Source organism: Lineus longissimus, chromosome 9 (genome assembly GCF_910592395.1).
Source record: "Lineus longissimus chromosome 9, tnLinLong1.2, whole genome shotgun sequence".
Classification (NCBI taxonomy): Eukaryota; Metazoa; Nemertea; class Pilidiophora; order Heteronemertea; family Lineidae; genus Lineus; species Lineus longissimus.
In genome coordinates, this window is record NC_088316.1 from 16,894,473 (window position 1) to 16,910,260 (window position 15,788).

The window sequence follows — 15,788 nt, forward strand, 5'->3', positions numbered from 1 at the left end:
GTCGGCGAAATAGTGCGGTGGCACTGGCGGTCCTTCCGAAGCGCAGTGGAGCGGATAGGTGGTCGGCTTTAGTACGGCGCTCAGTCATTGGTCGGCAGAGCAGTGCCACTTCGGAAGTGTCGGGGCACGGTGTATCAACACTCACACTTAACCTTGCGGTCGCAGGGCCAACATTTTCAACAAAAAGACTAGGGGAATTAAGAAAATCTCTAAAACACGCGGATAAAACATGCATGCGAAATTTCTTACGCGATAACGGAGTGGATACCTTATTAAACACTTTAGGATCACTATGCGAAAGAAAGAGACTGCACTTATCGGATACTATTCTGCAGCTTGAATGTGTGGGGTGCGTACGCGCAGTCATGAATTCCCAAAGCGGACTGGACTATATCATAGAAAATAAGGAATTTACACGAAAGTTGGCCACGGGTAAGCTACTTACACTATATTTCCCCTTCTTTTTCTTCTTCTTCAGCGCGGGTCGCCTCCATGACCTCTCCTTTCCCCCGCAGTTTTCTCCGACTGCCTCCTCTTACAGGTTGTGTTCTCGTTTTAAACTTTTTTCAGTATACCTCCATGATTGTATTTACACTATTTACACTATATATTGGTTAAGTTGCCAAGTTGCAATACTCTAATTGGCCCTATTAAGCGGAGTTTGGGGCAAGGCTGTATCCTGTATCCACTCAGTCACCCAGACGACTAAAACGAGTAATGTTATTCATGTATATTCTGGACGTTTTTGACTTGTACGAGGAATATATATTTTGCAGAATCAAATGCGACCCAGTTCCCTAACTGGGCATTAAGTCACCTTAAGACCGCAGTTTGACCCACTATAGCTCTAGCCTAAAGGCCTGGCCCCCTTTAACATTTCGTCGTGTAACGTTTGTTTTTCACACGGTTTCTATGTTTGTCTCAGGTTACTGGAGACTACTTCAAATGCACAATCACGTACAAAATACAACATTAAGTTTCTGAAGTGTGTTTATATTTTGGAACATTTTGGCAAACGATATAGTATTTTGTTGTTGTTGGGTATATATTGCATCAGTATTGTTTCCGTCGATAGAGAATATTAGGAATGGGTGTCCATGAGACCAATTTCAACGTGAAGATGGCGTGAAATCTACTCGACTTACTTGAAGCAGATAATGCAAATAATGAGACTAACTCAAACCCTTCAGGTAATGAGAGGTTGGGCCTCTTGACAGTTTTCAAGCTTCGTCATCGTCTTCTCCCAGACTTGCTACCGACCACATCCAATTCCGTGCATAACTTTAGACTCTCAACCTCTCTAAAAGTATGGAACCAAAGTAACCATGGTGAAACTGAAGTGTGAACTCCTTTTATTGCTTTCAGGTCAATCAGGGTTAATAAATTTACCCTTATGTTCCTGTGTTCATTCACGCTTTTATGCACCTCTATATTACAAATTACAGCCTCCCTTAATGCTTGCTATTGTGTTATGATGGAGAGATGGTCCCATGGGGTCACTACACCTGGGTCCCTAAGGCCGATGGCTGCTACAAGTGTGAAAGTGGAACAACCAAGTGCTTGAGGGCTGTGCAGTATGCCCGACGCTGCGCGGACTGAATCTTTGCTCGCCGTCGCGCTGCAGGAAAGGTCACACGGCCCAAACGTCTTCACATCCATCCTGATGTTCAGCTGGTAGTGAGACTTTTACTCGGTACCTCCTATATGCGGGTAATACTGGCGAGGAGAAGAGTAAGCAACTGTCATTGTTGACTGTCTAATGAACTACGACAGTTCCATGTAGCTTTAATATCAGTGTACAATAAAGCACACATTGAAGTCCTTAAACAGTATTATGACAAGTTAAATATGGTGACAATACTTTGGCTATGTACTTTGTTTTATGTTTTATTTGATCACTGCGCCGACCACACGGTCAACAAACAACTTAAAGGAAATGATAGAAGTTGAAGATTTTAATAAGTCGGGGATCTCCTATCAGCGTTTTCGAGTGGTATGGACTACACGATGATCACCCAAACAAAAAAAGGAAAGGCTCTCATTTCGATTCAATCTTTTCATAGTTGATGTTGACTTTAGCTGGATTGAATACCCTTTTGTTTTCCTTTTATGTAATACAATATAGAGTCTACCCGGTGATATACCTCAATCGATTTTGAATAAATGAGAACGAAACAGGACACGTTGCTCGAGTGATTTGTAAACCTCTCTACTATTGGAAATAGAGTTGAGAAAGGGTGCTTTCAGGTGAAAAACTCACATGATACATGTAAACCACGGATTGCAGATCATCAATCCCCAACTTGAAAAAAAGGCGTGAACTAGGGGCTTTTAGAAGGACGGTCGGAAAAATCATTTCACATTGCAGTGATAGACAGGTGTCCTGCATGGCTGATGTGTCCTAAAAAAGTAATGAAACTTCTTGAGATTAATAAAAGATGAAAATGTTTACCTATGACTCATTGCCATTTGAATACTTTGCAAACATTTCCGATGAGAGACAGTCTCATCAGCGTGTGCAGAGTTATGACTCGGCAGTCATATTGCCATCATATTGCGCGAGGAGTGTCATCCCCTCCTTGAACAGAACCAGCGTTTACCACATGGCTCAAATGCTAGGTGTAGCTAGACTATTGCTAAAGATCAGATCAGGGCTACTGTCATAATGCATGGCGATTCATGCCAGCAATGGTCACTGAGAGGACGAGAACTTAAAATGTTCCATTGCTTCTCCTTCGGAGTTCTCAGTCCTCTTGGCCAAAACAAGCTGGTAAACACCTGGAAAAACTTCTCATCAACCTTTCTTGGTTACAGACCTTAATTCTGAGCTTGGTCTCCATTTCCTCCACAACAAACAGCTTTTTCAGGTGGTCTGCTCGTTTTTATAATCTCCAAGTTATTAAATTGATGGATTTGTTTAGCAGTTGAGTGCTTGTACGGCGTTTTGCGGATAATTTTCAGCTCACGTCAGTGACCTAGACTGCCAATTAATAGCTTTACCCTCACCAGTTTGTTTAGTTTTTAGTGTTTGGCTTTACACATTTCCTTTATTTTATAAGAGACCGAGCGTCAATGATAACATTTGTCGCTGACGTCAGGATCTTAACCTCCCTATTCGCCCAGGGCCTGTTTCCATGGTTGATTGATTGATTGATTGATCAATTACTGTATAACCATGGTATGTTTTTATGCAGGCCTACCCTGGACAATCTGCTCAGCCCCTTCTGAAATCAGCTGATCATAAGTCCCGAAACGAAAGCGATACGTACTGATATTTACCGATTCTTGAGGCAGCGTGAAGTCCTCGAAAGTAGTCTGAACGATGATTGAGAGTTATCAAAATCTTTTTCCTCATATGCTTGATCTAATAAATGGGATAAGAGGCCATTAATTGAAATGTAAAGGGTCAAGATTTCATATTTGTAGTAAATAAAGTAACCATTTCAGACATTTGGAAAGCAAGAGACTGTTGAATATGACAGCTTTGACAAAATTCTGGTAGTTTTGTTAACATCACCATAGTCAGAGGGACGATGTCAAATGGATCTAATAATGTTAAGTTGCTCATGAACAATGTCATACCTAGAAGGATTATTTCATAAGTTACAAAAATACAAATATTGTCATCTGCCATGGGATAGGGGACCTGTTTGTCAGTCTGACCTGTCCGAATCCAAACCGATCGCCTTCTCGACAAGTAAGATGGCGAGAGTAGGCCTATGCAATCGTGATATATAGGAGATATGCACTGCGACGTACAAAGGCTTTTTTGAAGGAAAATATATGTTCTCGTCTACGAAAGCATTAGTCTAAGCTCATACAATTAAATCGGACTTTCTAATTTACGAATGATGAAAAGAAGTGCATAACAGAAGTCCTCGACCGCTCTCTGTGTGGTGAACTTTCGATGCGATTTCAATGTGTGAGAAGCGTTTTGTAGGCCTACAATATATGCTTGTATTCATTGTAAGACTTCACATAGGCCTTAAGTACTAGCCTTTGCCTAATTTGAAAAAAAATGCAAAGGAAAGGTCTAACAGGTCATTTTTTAGTGTTTAATCATAACTTTAGGTTAGGTTACATTCTATTTTGGACATTTTAGTATGTTTAATGTGGCGTGAGGTTGTTCAGCTTTTTTGCTGCGATTCAAAGCGAAATCAACTATGTGTGTAAATACATGTAGGACCTGATTGAAAACTTTGATTTTTTTATCATATTTTATCTAAATAGGTATATACAATTGCAGTTTTGTAATGAGCTCGTTGCCGAAATGAATTTGCAGAAGTTAGACGTTAAATGGTCGTCAACCATGAAGAATAGGCCTATTCTGCTGTCATTTGGTAAAAAATGTTCCAGAATTTTGGAAGTACAAAATGTAACTGATATTCAGACAACAGCGCCACCAGTGCCAGGTTAACTGACTCCTGATATGGAAGGAGCGGCCCAGACTGTCGCAGACGTCCTCCGTCTGGACTTGGCATGTTGTACTATGTATATACTATCACCTTTCGTCCTCAGAATTATACAGCGATGTATAGCTTTCTAGTAATTTAGATTTTTGACGCCCTTAAATTGACGAGAGGCGTGGTAACCTGAATTTTACGACCTCTCAACGCGGACTCTGCCGCCACCCGCATTGAGGCACTATCACATTTGTCGCCTATTAATTGCTTGTACCATCCGAGGCGTTATAATCAACTTCCAAACACGCGGCAAGTCCTCTGATCCGACACCAACAATGCAACTCTGTTGGTAAATATACTCTTCCTGTTGATAGCACCTTGTGCCATGACAAGACGTCGGAAGTATTCGGATATGATCGGTACTATTCGGGAAATGGTAACACAATCGAGAAAGTCGATGTTTCTGCACCAGCGCTGTTCCTGAACATACATCGCACCATGATCTAAAACGCATCGGTATCATGGGATCCACCCACCCAGTCAACATAACAAACCTGTTTACCATGATATTTCCCTGTTCCTATGATACAATTGACAATTAATCTTTGATAGATGGAAATGCCAGCGTTATGAATGATTGACTATTTCACCATGGCAGTCGATGTCAACATATAGGGAAGAGGCAATGGTGTCAATAGAAATTTTTATTATACATCGAGGAGTTATAAAAATAACCTGGTTGGACTGATATAGCACCCGGTTACGTTTAACCTATACAACAAATAAGTGGAAATCAATGAAAATGTAATTGGCTACTTTCTCAGCATACATCAGTTGAACTTTGCCTGTCTTGCGCTTTACAGTAAGTGCTAAACATTTGGCGAATGCCAGCGCTAGCGATATTATACTCGGACAGGTTTTTGTGCAAAGAGGACTGCAGACAATAGCAAAGATACTGCGCTGTGGCCCTCGCGTCCGCCGAAGCTTTATAGATTAAGACAAATTGAACCATTTCACCAACATCGTCAAATCACGACAGCGTCACCCAAACGCGAAGGCCACATTTGATTGATAAATAACATTGAAAGAGCAAAACAAACACTAGAATCTCAGTAATTCTATTATTGTCAACTCATCTCACCCGGGGAGGTCAGCGGTTACACAGAAATCTATTCATTACTTGGAAAATGTTCAGAGATCGATATATCCACACTTGGTAACTTGAGGTTAGACCGCTGTGACATTGATGTTGCCAACATTGATTAGGATAACACTGATAGCCGAGTTTGTATTAACATTGAAGTCCATACTGAATGACAGAGGTATTTGTGTGTGTTTTTTTGTTAACGTAAAATAACGTCGTCCGCAATCATCTTCTGTGCCGAAAGCACCTTGTTATGGTTGATAGTTGGCCCGTCAAAAGTATTGCTGATTTACCAAGTTGAGCAAACATGGCAAACACACGGTCGACAAGGATTTTTTCCTCATCATATTCAGTTTAGATAGTTGAGTATGTCATTCTAACATCATTTCCTCCGCCCAAAACCCCACCCCCTGTGCGTCGAGATTTCACAAAAGGTTATCTAGAAACCGGAATTTTGAATGTTATCCCATTAGCACGCGGGCGTGGGTCCCATACACTTTCAAAATATTTTGATTCTTTAATGAAGGAAATCATCTCTCAGTGAGAATAGAAGAATAGAACATCTCATTGTCCTCAATATTTGCACTTGGTGAACCGTAGTCAAATTAGACATAAGCAAACAGATGATAATACTATGATATCAGCTTCATTACAGTGCTCGAGATGGTATTTGCACAAGTTGGTAGTTGCACAAAATTAGTTCCATTACACAGATACCCAAAGATGTCTTAAAGGATTGATCAGCATCTGCAGACGAGGACATATAAACTGCTTAAGTTGAGTTAATAACCTCGTTAATTACTAAACCGATTGCGTAGTCCAGACGCCAAACATGCTGATGGAAAAAACATGGCTGAGCTTCCTTTGTTTACCGAAGGGTCAAGGTCATTCTGTGAGATTTTTTTCGAAAGGAATCATCAGGTACGGATTTCTATAAAACATATGTAAAGAAGTCCGTGATGCAGGTTTGTGCTGATCTAAATCGCATTAGCTAGGGGCTTAGGCGGTTAGGATCACGATTTATGAAACCCTTCCCAGGTATACAACATGTCGGAAACATGCCGGACCAAATCTGTCTGAAAGCCTTGTTTAAACAGGAATATGACTTAAGCGAAATCTAAACTCGAATCGCCAATCAGGATTAAAACCAATTATTTTGAAGATGAATTACCAGAGGCCTTTTCACCTCGAGTAATTTGGTTTTTAACTTAAATCCTTCCCCAACGTCCCCTTTCCTTGTAATCTATCATGGGTAAAGTATACCCATGAGGTTTTTCGATGATTGGGGAACAAATTGAAGACCTTTTATCGGGATAAGCATAAGAAGCGATTGGTTGAGTAGTAATGAATCTAGATCGGTCTAATGAAACATGCATAGTCCGTTTTCCTGATCATCTTCGGCTGATTCATTTGATCAAACGGCGAAGTTAACCAACCAGTGGACCGGGTGGATGGCCAGGGGGACACTGAGATATCGGGAACACCAATAAAGCCTCATGATTGACTTGACATGAAAACTTCTCTGCTGTTCACCTTCAACCATGTGCATACCTGCACTACAGTTTCTAAGGTCTATCGTCTTGGATGCATTCGTTGGTCACCCGGCGTTTATGTGGGGAGCAAAACATCTGTGTTCGTCGTTTAAGTTGGAAGGAGCGTACCACGGGCGTTCAAGATGCCCAACCAGTCGAAGTTTCTGTTTGCCCTGTCAATGCATGGTCTAAAGGGGGTCTTTCTATAGTATTTTTCTACATGTGAAGTCATTGTCGATCGTCTGTAATATAACCCCAGGTGTCCAAACTGTGTCTAACCTTCCATTCTTATCCATCGACCTATATCAGGGGTCGTGTCTTAACATAATGGATAAGGGTCATTAAAGGGATTTATGCCTTTGGGCCCCCTGGGGTTTGACATGTTTGACCCTGTGTCCCAAGGGTGCATGACAGGACCGCCACATGTACAATACATTGGTCCTTTTTTGAGGTGGCTACGATGGTGCATTGGCCTGCTGTATCGAGGGTACCTCTGGAAGCTTCGGCTCAAGCAAATGTAGGGAGGTTCCTCAAGACGAACGCGCTCATGTCTTGCACATGCAAAGTCACTTCGACTGATGTCGAACTCTTGGGTGGCAACCTCAAATTATTCTGACCAATTATTGAACAATATCGAAGGCACCTATTTTTAGTCAACAAGTAAACAATCCCAAATGAAAAGTAAACACAGTCGGTCTTCACACAAAGGCTTCTAAATGTGTTTGGTTGGTATTGCTCTTCGCTAGTTTTAACAAAATGGATCCTCTGGTTGAAACTTCATAGTAAATCACAAATAAACTATAGGTTCATCGATGGCATGTTGGTCTTTCTGATCTTTTCACCATAATGATAATGTTGGTGTCAACGAAAATTTGACCTCCTACAGATGGGGCCAACTACAATTTGTTTTGATATAGGATGATTTTCTTAAATCGAGTGCTTCGTTTTCTTACGTTGGACACTGCTGGTATTAAACTATGCCATGATCATGATTTAAATAAGCTTCTCCATCAGACGATTCTTTCCCAGTTTAGCTGCACCAACGAACGCATCAACCCATATAGTCGGTTATTTTCACCCCAAAACGCCCATCTAAGCGACTGACGGACACTCGTTACATGAACTCCCCAAACACATCATTTCCTCAATAGCCCAACATAAATAGAACTGAATTAAAAACCAATTTGAGCTGCATCCAACAATTTGTGAAGGAGATGTCCAGCTTCTCAAAGCATTCAATGGACCACAAATAACAACGCCAATTTCATTCAGTGTTTATTTTGTAGAATTTTAGTGCTTTTGCGTGTTTATGGTGGTAACACTTCGGTCGACAATATCGGTGTAGCAGTGTTAAATGTCTCCTCTGTAAGTGTCATTTGGTCGTCTCCCCTTCATGTCAGCGAATCCAGAACAGAATTCTACTGAGCGCTTAAATTTAAATATGGTATATACATACATACATACATACATACTGATGATAAAAATACTGTCTCATTTTATATGCCATTCCCAATTAGCAATTACTCATGCTTTATAGGCTTTATATGCCATGTATATCATGTAATGATGTGACAAGCACGTATAGACACAGGTGCTTCACCAGAATAGAAGAGAGATTGATTTCTTTCAGTGAGTCTAGCATGACAGTCAATAATCTATTGATCATGTACATCAACGTTGGGCGTAATTCTCATGTTTTATCAATGCGTACATAACGATTAGGTTTTATAAATCTGTCATCATGATATCTAGAGAACGGTCGATTATGAACAAGATTTGTATGGCGAAATCGTATTTCGTGGTAAAAAAAACCCTATTATTCTGAACTTCCTTTATAACAATCAAATTAGCGGTCCCTTGTATCAACACGACAACGTATCTATGTACAGGGCAGTGATGTTTGAACCAAATGGATCATTTCTGTACAATCTCGCCACTGTAACCAGGACACCTCCCCATGAAGGACAGTATTTTGGTCTTCTTGTCTGAGATGATAAGTCCAGAAGGTTCATCCTAACTTGAACCAGTTCTATATGTGCTCACTGTACTTATTTCCCCTCTCCGTTGGGTATCTAGTCTAATTAAATACCCTGCAATGATATGTATACATATCGTAGAAATGTGAGAATTTAGGACTTCTGGGTCAATTTGAGTTCAGAGACTTTGCTTGGGTCCATGGACAGGCAAGGACTGGCATGCCCGAAACCGAGACAGGGGGCCCTTGTCCACGGATGATAGATGACTGTACATAGCTCTCTGGCTTCATGCAGTTATGAATCAAACATTTCTGTTAAGTATGACAGGGAAGGGGTCGTTTGAGAAACGGTTATGGGTAAAGTTCCCAAGGTTTTCTGAATACACAGGAACGGTTGACATGATGTTGAATTATTGCTTTGGCTCCCATTGATACTGTTATCTAGAAGCGTTACTAGGGACAGCTCGAATGGTTCCCAAAATCTGGTTGTTTCTCGACTGATATAGGGTTATCTTGACTTACAACAGGTTTGGTCGAATCAGAGCTTATGTACATTAGCTGTGTACATGTATTATCGTTTTATCAGGTCGAATTAGGTTCAGCCAAGGATTCTACGGTTACTGATGAGAGAAGTTACCGATCTCAGCTGCTATCCTCAGAAGAACCGGTGTTTTCTACCACTTAAACTCGGTCTTGCCCCCGCGAACTACCACCGACAGTGACCAGCAGACTTGGGGCGCCATGGGGAAATTATCTGAGCATATCATACCAACAATTCCGGAATAGACGACACAAAATACCGAAGGAATCGTAAATTGACATGTTTGGCGCATTATGATTTTAGTCTCATGTTTCTAGAAAGAAAATCCTGTCTATTATTGTAACATATCATCTTTCCTTTCTCTTAAACGGACCTCACCCTTAGTCTTGCCTCAGTTGCATGTAGTCATATCTAAATTCGAACCGGATTGGAATGAAAACGCATTCCTTCCTCATCCTGGTTTTCTCTATCTCTCCACCATTGACTGGTTCTCAAATCCCTAATGTGGATCATTGGGTTCCGGCCATGGCCATCACAATGAGAAGTGTCCTCATAAAACAGCTACTGCCTCAATGATTTACTTCAACAAATCCGCGTAGAAAAACTCGTAACACAAACGGAGGAGCGGCGAGGAATGCATTGCATCCACGGAAGCATCCCGGAGGCCACCATTGTGCACGAAACCATGAATATTGACCGAATGATAAAAAGTCTCCAAAGGACAATGAAGCAGACAGAAAAAGATGCCGAGGTAGAGTTATTTGGGGAGATTTACACCGGAAGTTGTCTCTTCAAACACCGTTGATTCCGACACCAGTTGCCTATAGAACTTGACCGTAACAGTGTGTGCATTCATGCACTGTATCGTGTGCAGGGCACACTTGGCGCTCGGGGCGAGTTTAACTTGGAATTGATTGCGATATTGTGGTTTATTTTGTGCAACATTTAGCAATTTCTCGAGATTGTTAATAATCAATTTATTTCGTTGGACAATTGCTGGTGGTTCGTGTCGACCACATCGGTAAGCTGGGCGGTGGGCCGTTGGGTGAAAAGTATAGAGGTTGGTCAAATAGAAGTGTTGCAGAGCAGGGGCACAAATGATGGTATCAGATGTCTTCGTCGATGTCTGGAGAGTGAGTTAAGCTAATATCTGTACCGTCCATCAGGAAACCAACAAAATGTCAGATTGAAAACGAGTAGGCCAATGGATGCAATCTTCAAGAATCAAAAATTGCACGAATGTCATAGAGCACAATACTCAGAATGCCAAACCCACAAAAACCCCACAAAAAGGACAAAACCAAGTACTGCAGGGAGCATTGCATGACCTGATTATGACAAATGGCTGCAGGTTGCTTACAAAATGAACAATACGTTTTGAAAAATCTGGTTATGAAGAGATACAACGCTAGTCGGTTTCGTACAAAAGGCACATTCATCACTCTGAGGTTGAGACGTTTTTGAATGGAATGCCAAATTGTGTTTCCTTTCGTGCGATGATCGGCTGAGAAAACGCAGGCTACTGTAATGGAGAGTCCTGTTTTCAGAGTGGAATACCGAGCTTCACAACGAGCGTGTGAACTCAATAACTACGTGGTCCTACGGAGCACTTCACCACTTGTTATTTCACTTTTTATTTTCACCAGTGTGCCAACGCATGTGCTACATGTACGTAAATACATGTGCATGACACTTCACAATAGATTTGTGCAGTTAGATATGTTTGTCGGATTGTCAACGTATGAGATTAATTCTGTGCATGACATTTCCTTTCTTTACTCAAACAAACATGACGGGGTGCCGATGGACACAAAGTTGGGGTCAGGGGCTACAGATGTCTGTCATAAGCTGGCGGATACGATAAATCTAAAAATCATGCTTGAATAGGCCAAAATGTAGGCCACACTCTGTGTCCCCAGATAGTGGAAGGGTACTCAAATTTGCAAGATTGAGGAAGCAAGTTTTTAGAGTTTCCTCGAATGCCGTGCTTGGTTGTACAGAATAAGTGAGAAAGGAAGTGTTAGGTAGAATTTTATTGCTAAATCTTACATTGAAAGACAATGCAATATACATAAAAAATACAGTCACACAGGACAAAACACGCACTCGTACTGTACAAGTACATGTATACGAATGAAGTATTGTTTGGGAGCAAACCAACAGAATGGACGCAGTTGATTGGACCATGGAGATACTATTCTCGGCGCTGCTGATTGGTCAAAACGCCATTACATGACCTCGTAATGTGATCGTTGAGGAACTTGCGCTGTTGGGAACACAGAGCAATCATCTTTGTTTTATACCCGCGATAGATTCACACTTGAAGTTTTGCAGGCGTGGCGTTGGCATTGACCCGACCTTTTAATACATGTAGATTGTCATAATTTCAGAAAGCCGATTAGCAAATTAGACAGGGGGAGCCAAAATGCAAACATTGTCTACAGTTCACGGTCGCATGCAAGGATAATGCATGCAAGGATAATGCCTATCAACCAAAAAATACTTAAGTTGTTTGTTTATTTTTGTCATCGAATATGCCACACAATCGCATTTGTACACATTATGCAAGATTGTTTACATTTGTTTTGTTGGGCGATTTCCGTTACAGGTGAAAATTCCTGATACCATTCTACTCAGTGATAAATTAGACCTAATTATTGTAGATGTGACAATCGTAAAAGGCAAGTTTGGTCGTTAATCTTCGTCTGGTTCTGAAGGGACCGCATGCTGTGAAGGGGTCGCATTCTCTGTCAGTAAAGTTAAGAACATGACCTAACTACGAGTAAGGTCGTTAATCATTAATCAGACAGACCTCATCAAGGGCTCCTCCCGGCTTGTCACAATGTGACATCTGTCGACACAGGTTCCCATCTTTACCTTTTTGGGATAACCTATACGGTTCCAAGCAAAATGCGACATTCTTGGCGGACCACTAAGTGCAAGGGTCGTTTGCCCATTCAGCAAAATTAGGGAGATTATATGTTCTAATCAGCTTGGTCGTTTATCATTATTCAGATAGTCCGAATCAGGTGCTCCTCCCCGCTTGTCACCAATTGTGGCTTCCGACGACACACTTGCACCGAAAGAATTTCCCACGGTTACCTTTTTGGAGCACTCTGTATGGTTCCAAACAAAACAGCAGTCGTGGTTATTCTGCAGGGACCGCATGCTGAACGAGGGTCCCGTCTTCTGCTAGGAATGTCAGGAAGACACGGTTTCACCGTCTTGGTCATTAATCATTGATCAGCAGGCAGACCTCATCAACTGTTCCACCCTTCTTGTAACCCAGTGACATATCCGACAACATCCACCCAATCCATTGGTTCGTGTCAAATTTCGAGATTTTACATAAACGACTCCCTCATTCTTGCCTCGGTGACATGCATATCTCCCGGGTCCTTTTCACCTAAATCAGCGTACATTCCACTGAATTCTTGTGCTAATTATCATCAATTAATCTCATCTGTAGAAACTGTGAAATTAGATCGAGCAGTTCTTTTACATAAATGTAGGTCGTATTTTAATTGAAATGTTTACAAATGATATTACGTAAGATGCATTGATTCAATTAACGAAAAGCAAAACTATTTCGTGGTTAATGTTCTTGGATGCATTAGTATGCAACTAGACGGTGGTTCCAATAGTTGGCAGGCCTACCCATTCTCTTGGGTTCGGATGACGTAGTGAGGGAAAGGACCAAACACAAAACAGGAAGCCCTCGCTACCCTTGCATCGTCGGCCGGGGAGGGTACAAAAGTCAAGCGTCAAATGGGGCGTCGGACGTGTTTGCCTCAGAGTGATTAATGATCCCCGCACTTTTGTATCGACGCGGATAAATAAGGATCGATATGCCCAAGGGACGCCATTTGCAAGAAAATTTCATTCTAAGTTGTCTTAGCCAGCTTGCAGATTTCAGTGCTTAACATGTCGAAATGCACATGCGTGGTTACACTGGAATACATGTAGTCTCAATCCACACTAAGCTGGGCATAATCTCACGTGCATCGATGCACAGAAAGTCTCACAAGATGCACAGTAACTGTAGTAAAGGGAAGCAGGAATGGGCTACACTATGAGCGGGGTATCTGAAGCTTCTTTTGCGGTTTTGCCGTCAACATCTAACTGTCTCCTCAAGGCCCGAAACTTCGGCGCTCTCTGAGAGGCGCCTGGTCAAAAGACATCCAGTGGGCTTAAACAATGACCCGGACAATATCCCAGCAGGTGGTACATTTGGCAATTAAATATCACTAATCGAAATCTTGACCAAAGAATGTAGGTCAGGGGTTGGGGGTAGGGGGTTTTGTTTCGAAATGATGGATCGAATTCCTGAGGTCGACTTGATGGAGTCCGGAGCCTTGAAAATGAGAGTTAGTTGTTGAAGTCCGCGATTCCCAGGCATTTGCACTGGGTCAGTTGATAGTTCTGGTTCGGGGAGGCACTCACTTCTATGGATATGATGATTCTGCAACAGACGAGAGATAAATGTTTATTTACAAGAATGAACAGGATACCTAATCTTTTACCAGGTGAGCTCGAATTCAAATTCAAACTGATTTATCACCGGAAACATGACGTATTGTAAAGAAGAAGTCGATACACCCACGTCACTTGACTCAAATATTACCACGGATGTAGAGCATTCGTGATATGACGTATAAAATAAATCCTCCCATCTCAGATCAAAGTTGTGCCCTCAGAAATGTTCGCCTTTGTATTAAGTGTACATTGACAAAAGACAATGTTTCTGAACAAGTGTAAATGATTCTGCCAACGTGATGCAATATTGCTCCACTCGTTAGAGACTATTTACTGGTGTCATCGCTATGAGAGGTTTTGTGGCAAAAACATTGATCAAGTTACCGCATCAAGTGATGACATGGCTTATTGATGAGAAGAAATAAGTACCACAGATGCACTACAATAGCGATCTAAGGTATTGATAATGTTTTCGAGAGGATTTTCGTCGCCTCCAAACTAAATTGCTTAAACATTGTCTGTTGTTTTTACCGATTTGGTATTGTGACGTAATTTTGTCCTTGTAACATCACGGTACCATATGTCCAACTTAAGATACCAATCATACACGGTTCTAGAGTATTTTGAAAGGATTTACACATGGAAATTATGGGAACCATGCCTCTGAAGTAGTCTTGAAATAGTCATGACTTGTGTTCCAATCGGTTTATAAAAAGAACCATCCCAATAACATGATAATGTGATATCGATTTAAAATGATCATGAACTGTTAAATCCTATCTATTGACAATTACTTGTATGGCGACGTGGTCTGATTTAAGAATAAATTCCTTTTGACTTCTTTCTGAATTTTACAACCAAACCATGAATGGAGGATTGCGTATTTGCAGCTTTCATGAAACGGAGCAATTGTTTGCCTCTTTAGAAACTGAGGACAAGAAGGCTGACCCAAAACTTTCATTACCTACTTCTAGGTCAGATATTCTTTCCGATTTCACGAATGGGCGAACTTTTGATTCTTCACTTCTTAAAAAAACTTCGTTTTGAGGTTAGAGATGTTTTATGCAAAGATTTTACGTCAGTTCTCAGAGACGTTCAATACGGTAACTGCATAACAAAGCTTCATAATACATGGAATAAAGGCTTTTGAATGCTTTATAGTATGGTTTGTGCTTTTCAAGTAAAGGAATGAACGTTGCTGTGTTATCTGTAGCGATGCATAATCTGTGCACAGTCAATCTGGCTGTATTATTTTTTGATGGACGATTACCCATGGTAGAAGGCGGGATTGGACTGGGGATAAGAATTGATGCCCCAAATCGGCTGAGTAACCGAAATGTTGGTTTCTTTAGATCTGCAGATTGTTAGCTCAAAAGTGCACTATTTACTAGGCAATTTTCGGACAAGCACTCAACGTGTACCATCAGATATTGCTAACCGAGAAGAACACTAGCAACACAGAACTGCTCTTCAGTTTGTACAAATACAGTATGTGGTCATTCTGCCCACTGTTCATACAAGCACACGAGCCCTGACATCAGCAAAGGGTTTGCCTGTCCCTGTGTTTGGGTGACCCGGTTAAATACTTTGACTTTATTTAAAGAACAATATGCCTTTTACCCATTTGAACTTTGCATGTTTATAAACCTAATATGGGTAAGACCAACGTTTCAGGCGTACGCTTTCTCTGTATTTTTGTTTACCATTTTAGGCCAAA

General features: G+C 41.2%; 1 protein-coding gene across 1 annotated transcript in view; it reads left to right on the plus strand.

Annotated features, from left to right (window-relative positions):
- The first annotated feature begins 104 nt into the window (after positions 1-104).
- The window catches only part of LOC135493167 (mucin-5AC-like), a 42,036-nt gene continuing 26,352 nt past the window's right edge, over positions 105-15,788 (plus strand). Inside the window, exon 1 of the mRNA XM_064780189.1 lies at positions 105-432. Within this exon, the coding sequence (XP_064636259.1) occupies positions 234-432 (199 nt within the window). The 5' untranslated portion in view covers positions 105-233. The remainder of the gene's footprint in view (positions 433-15,788) is intronic.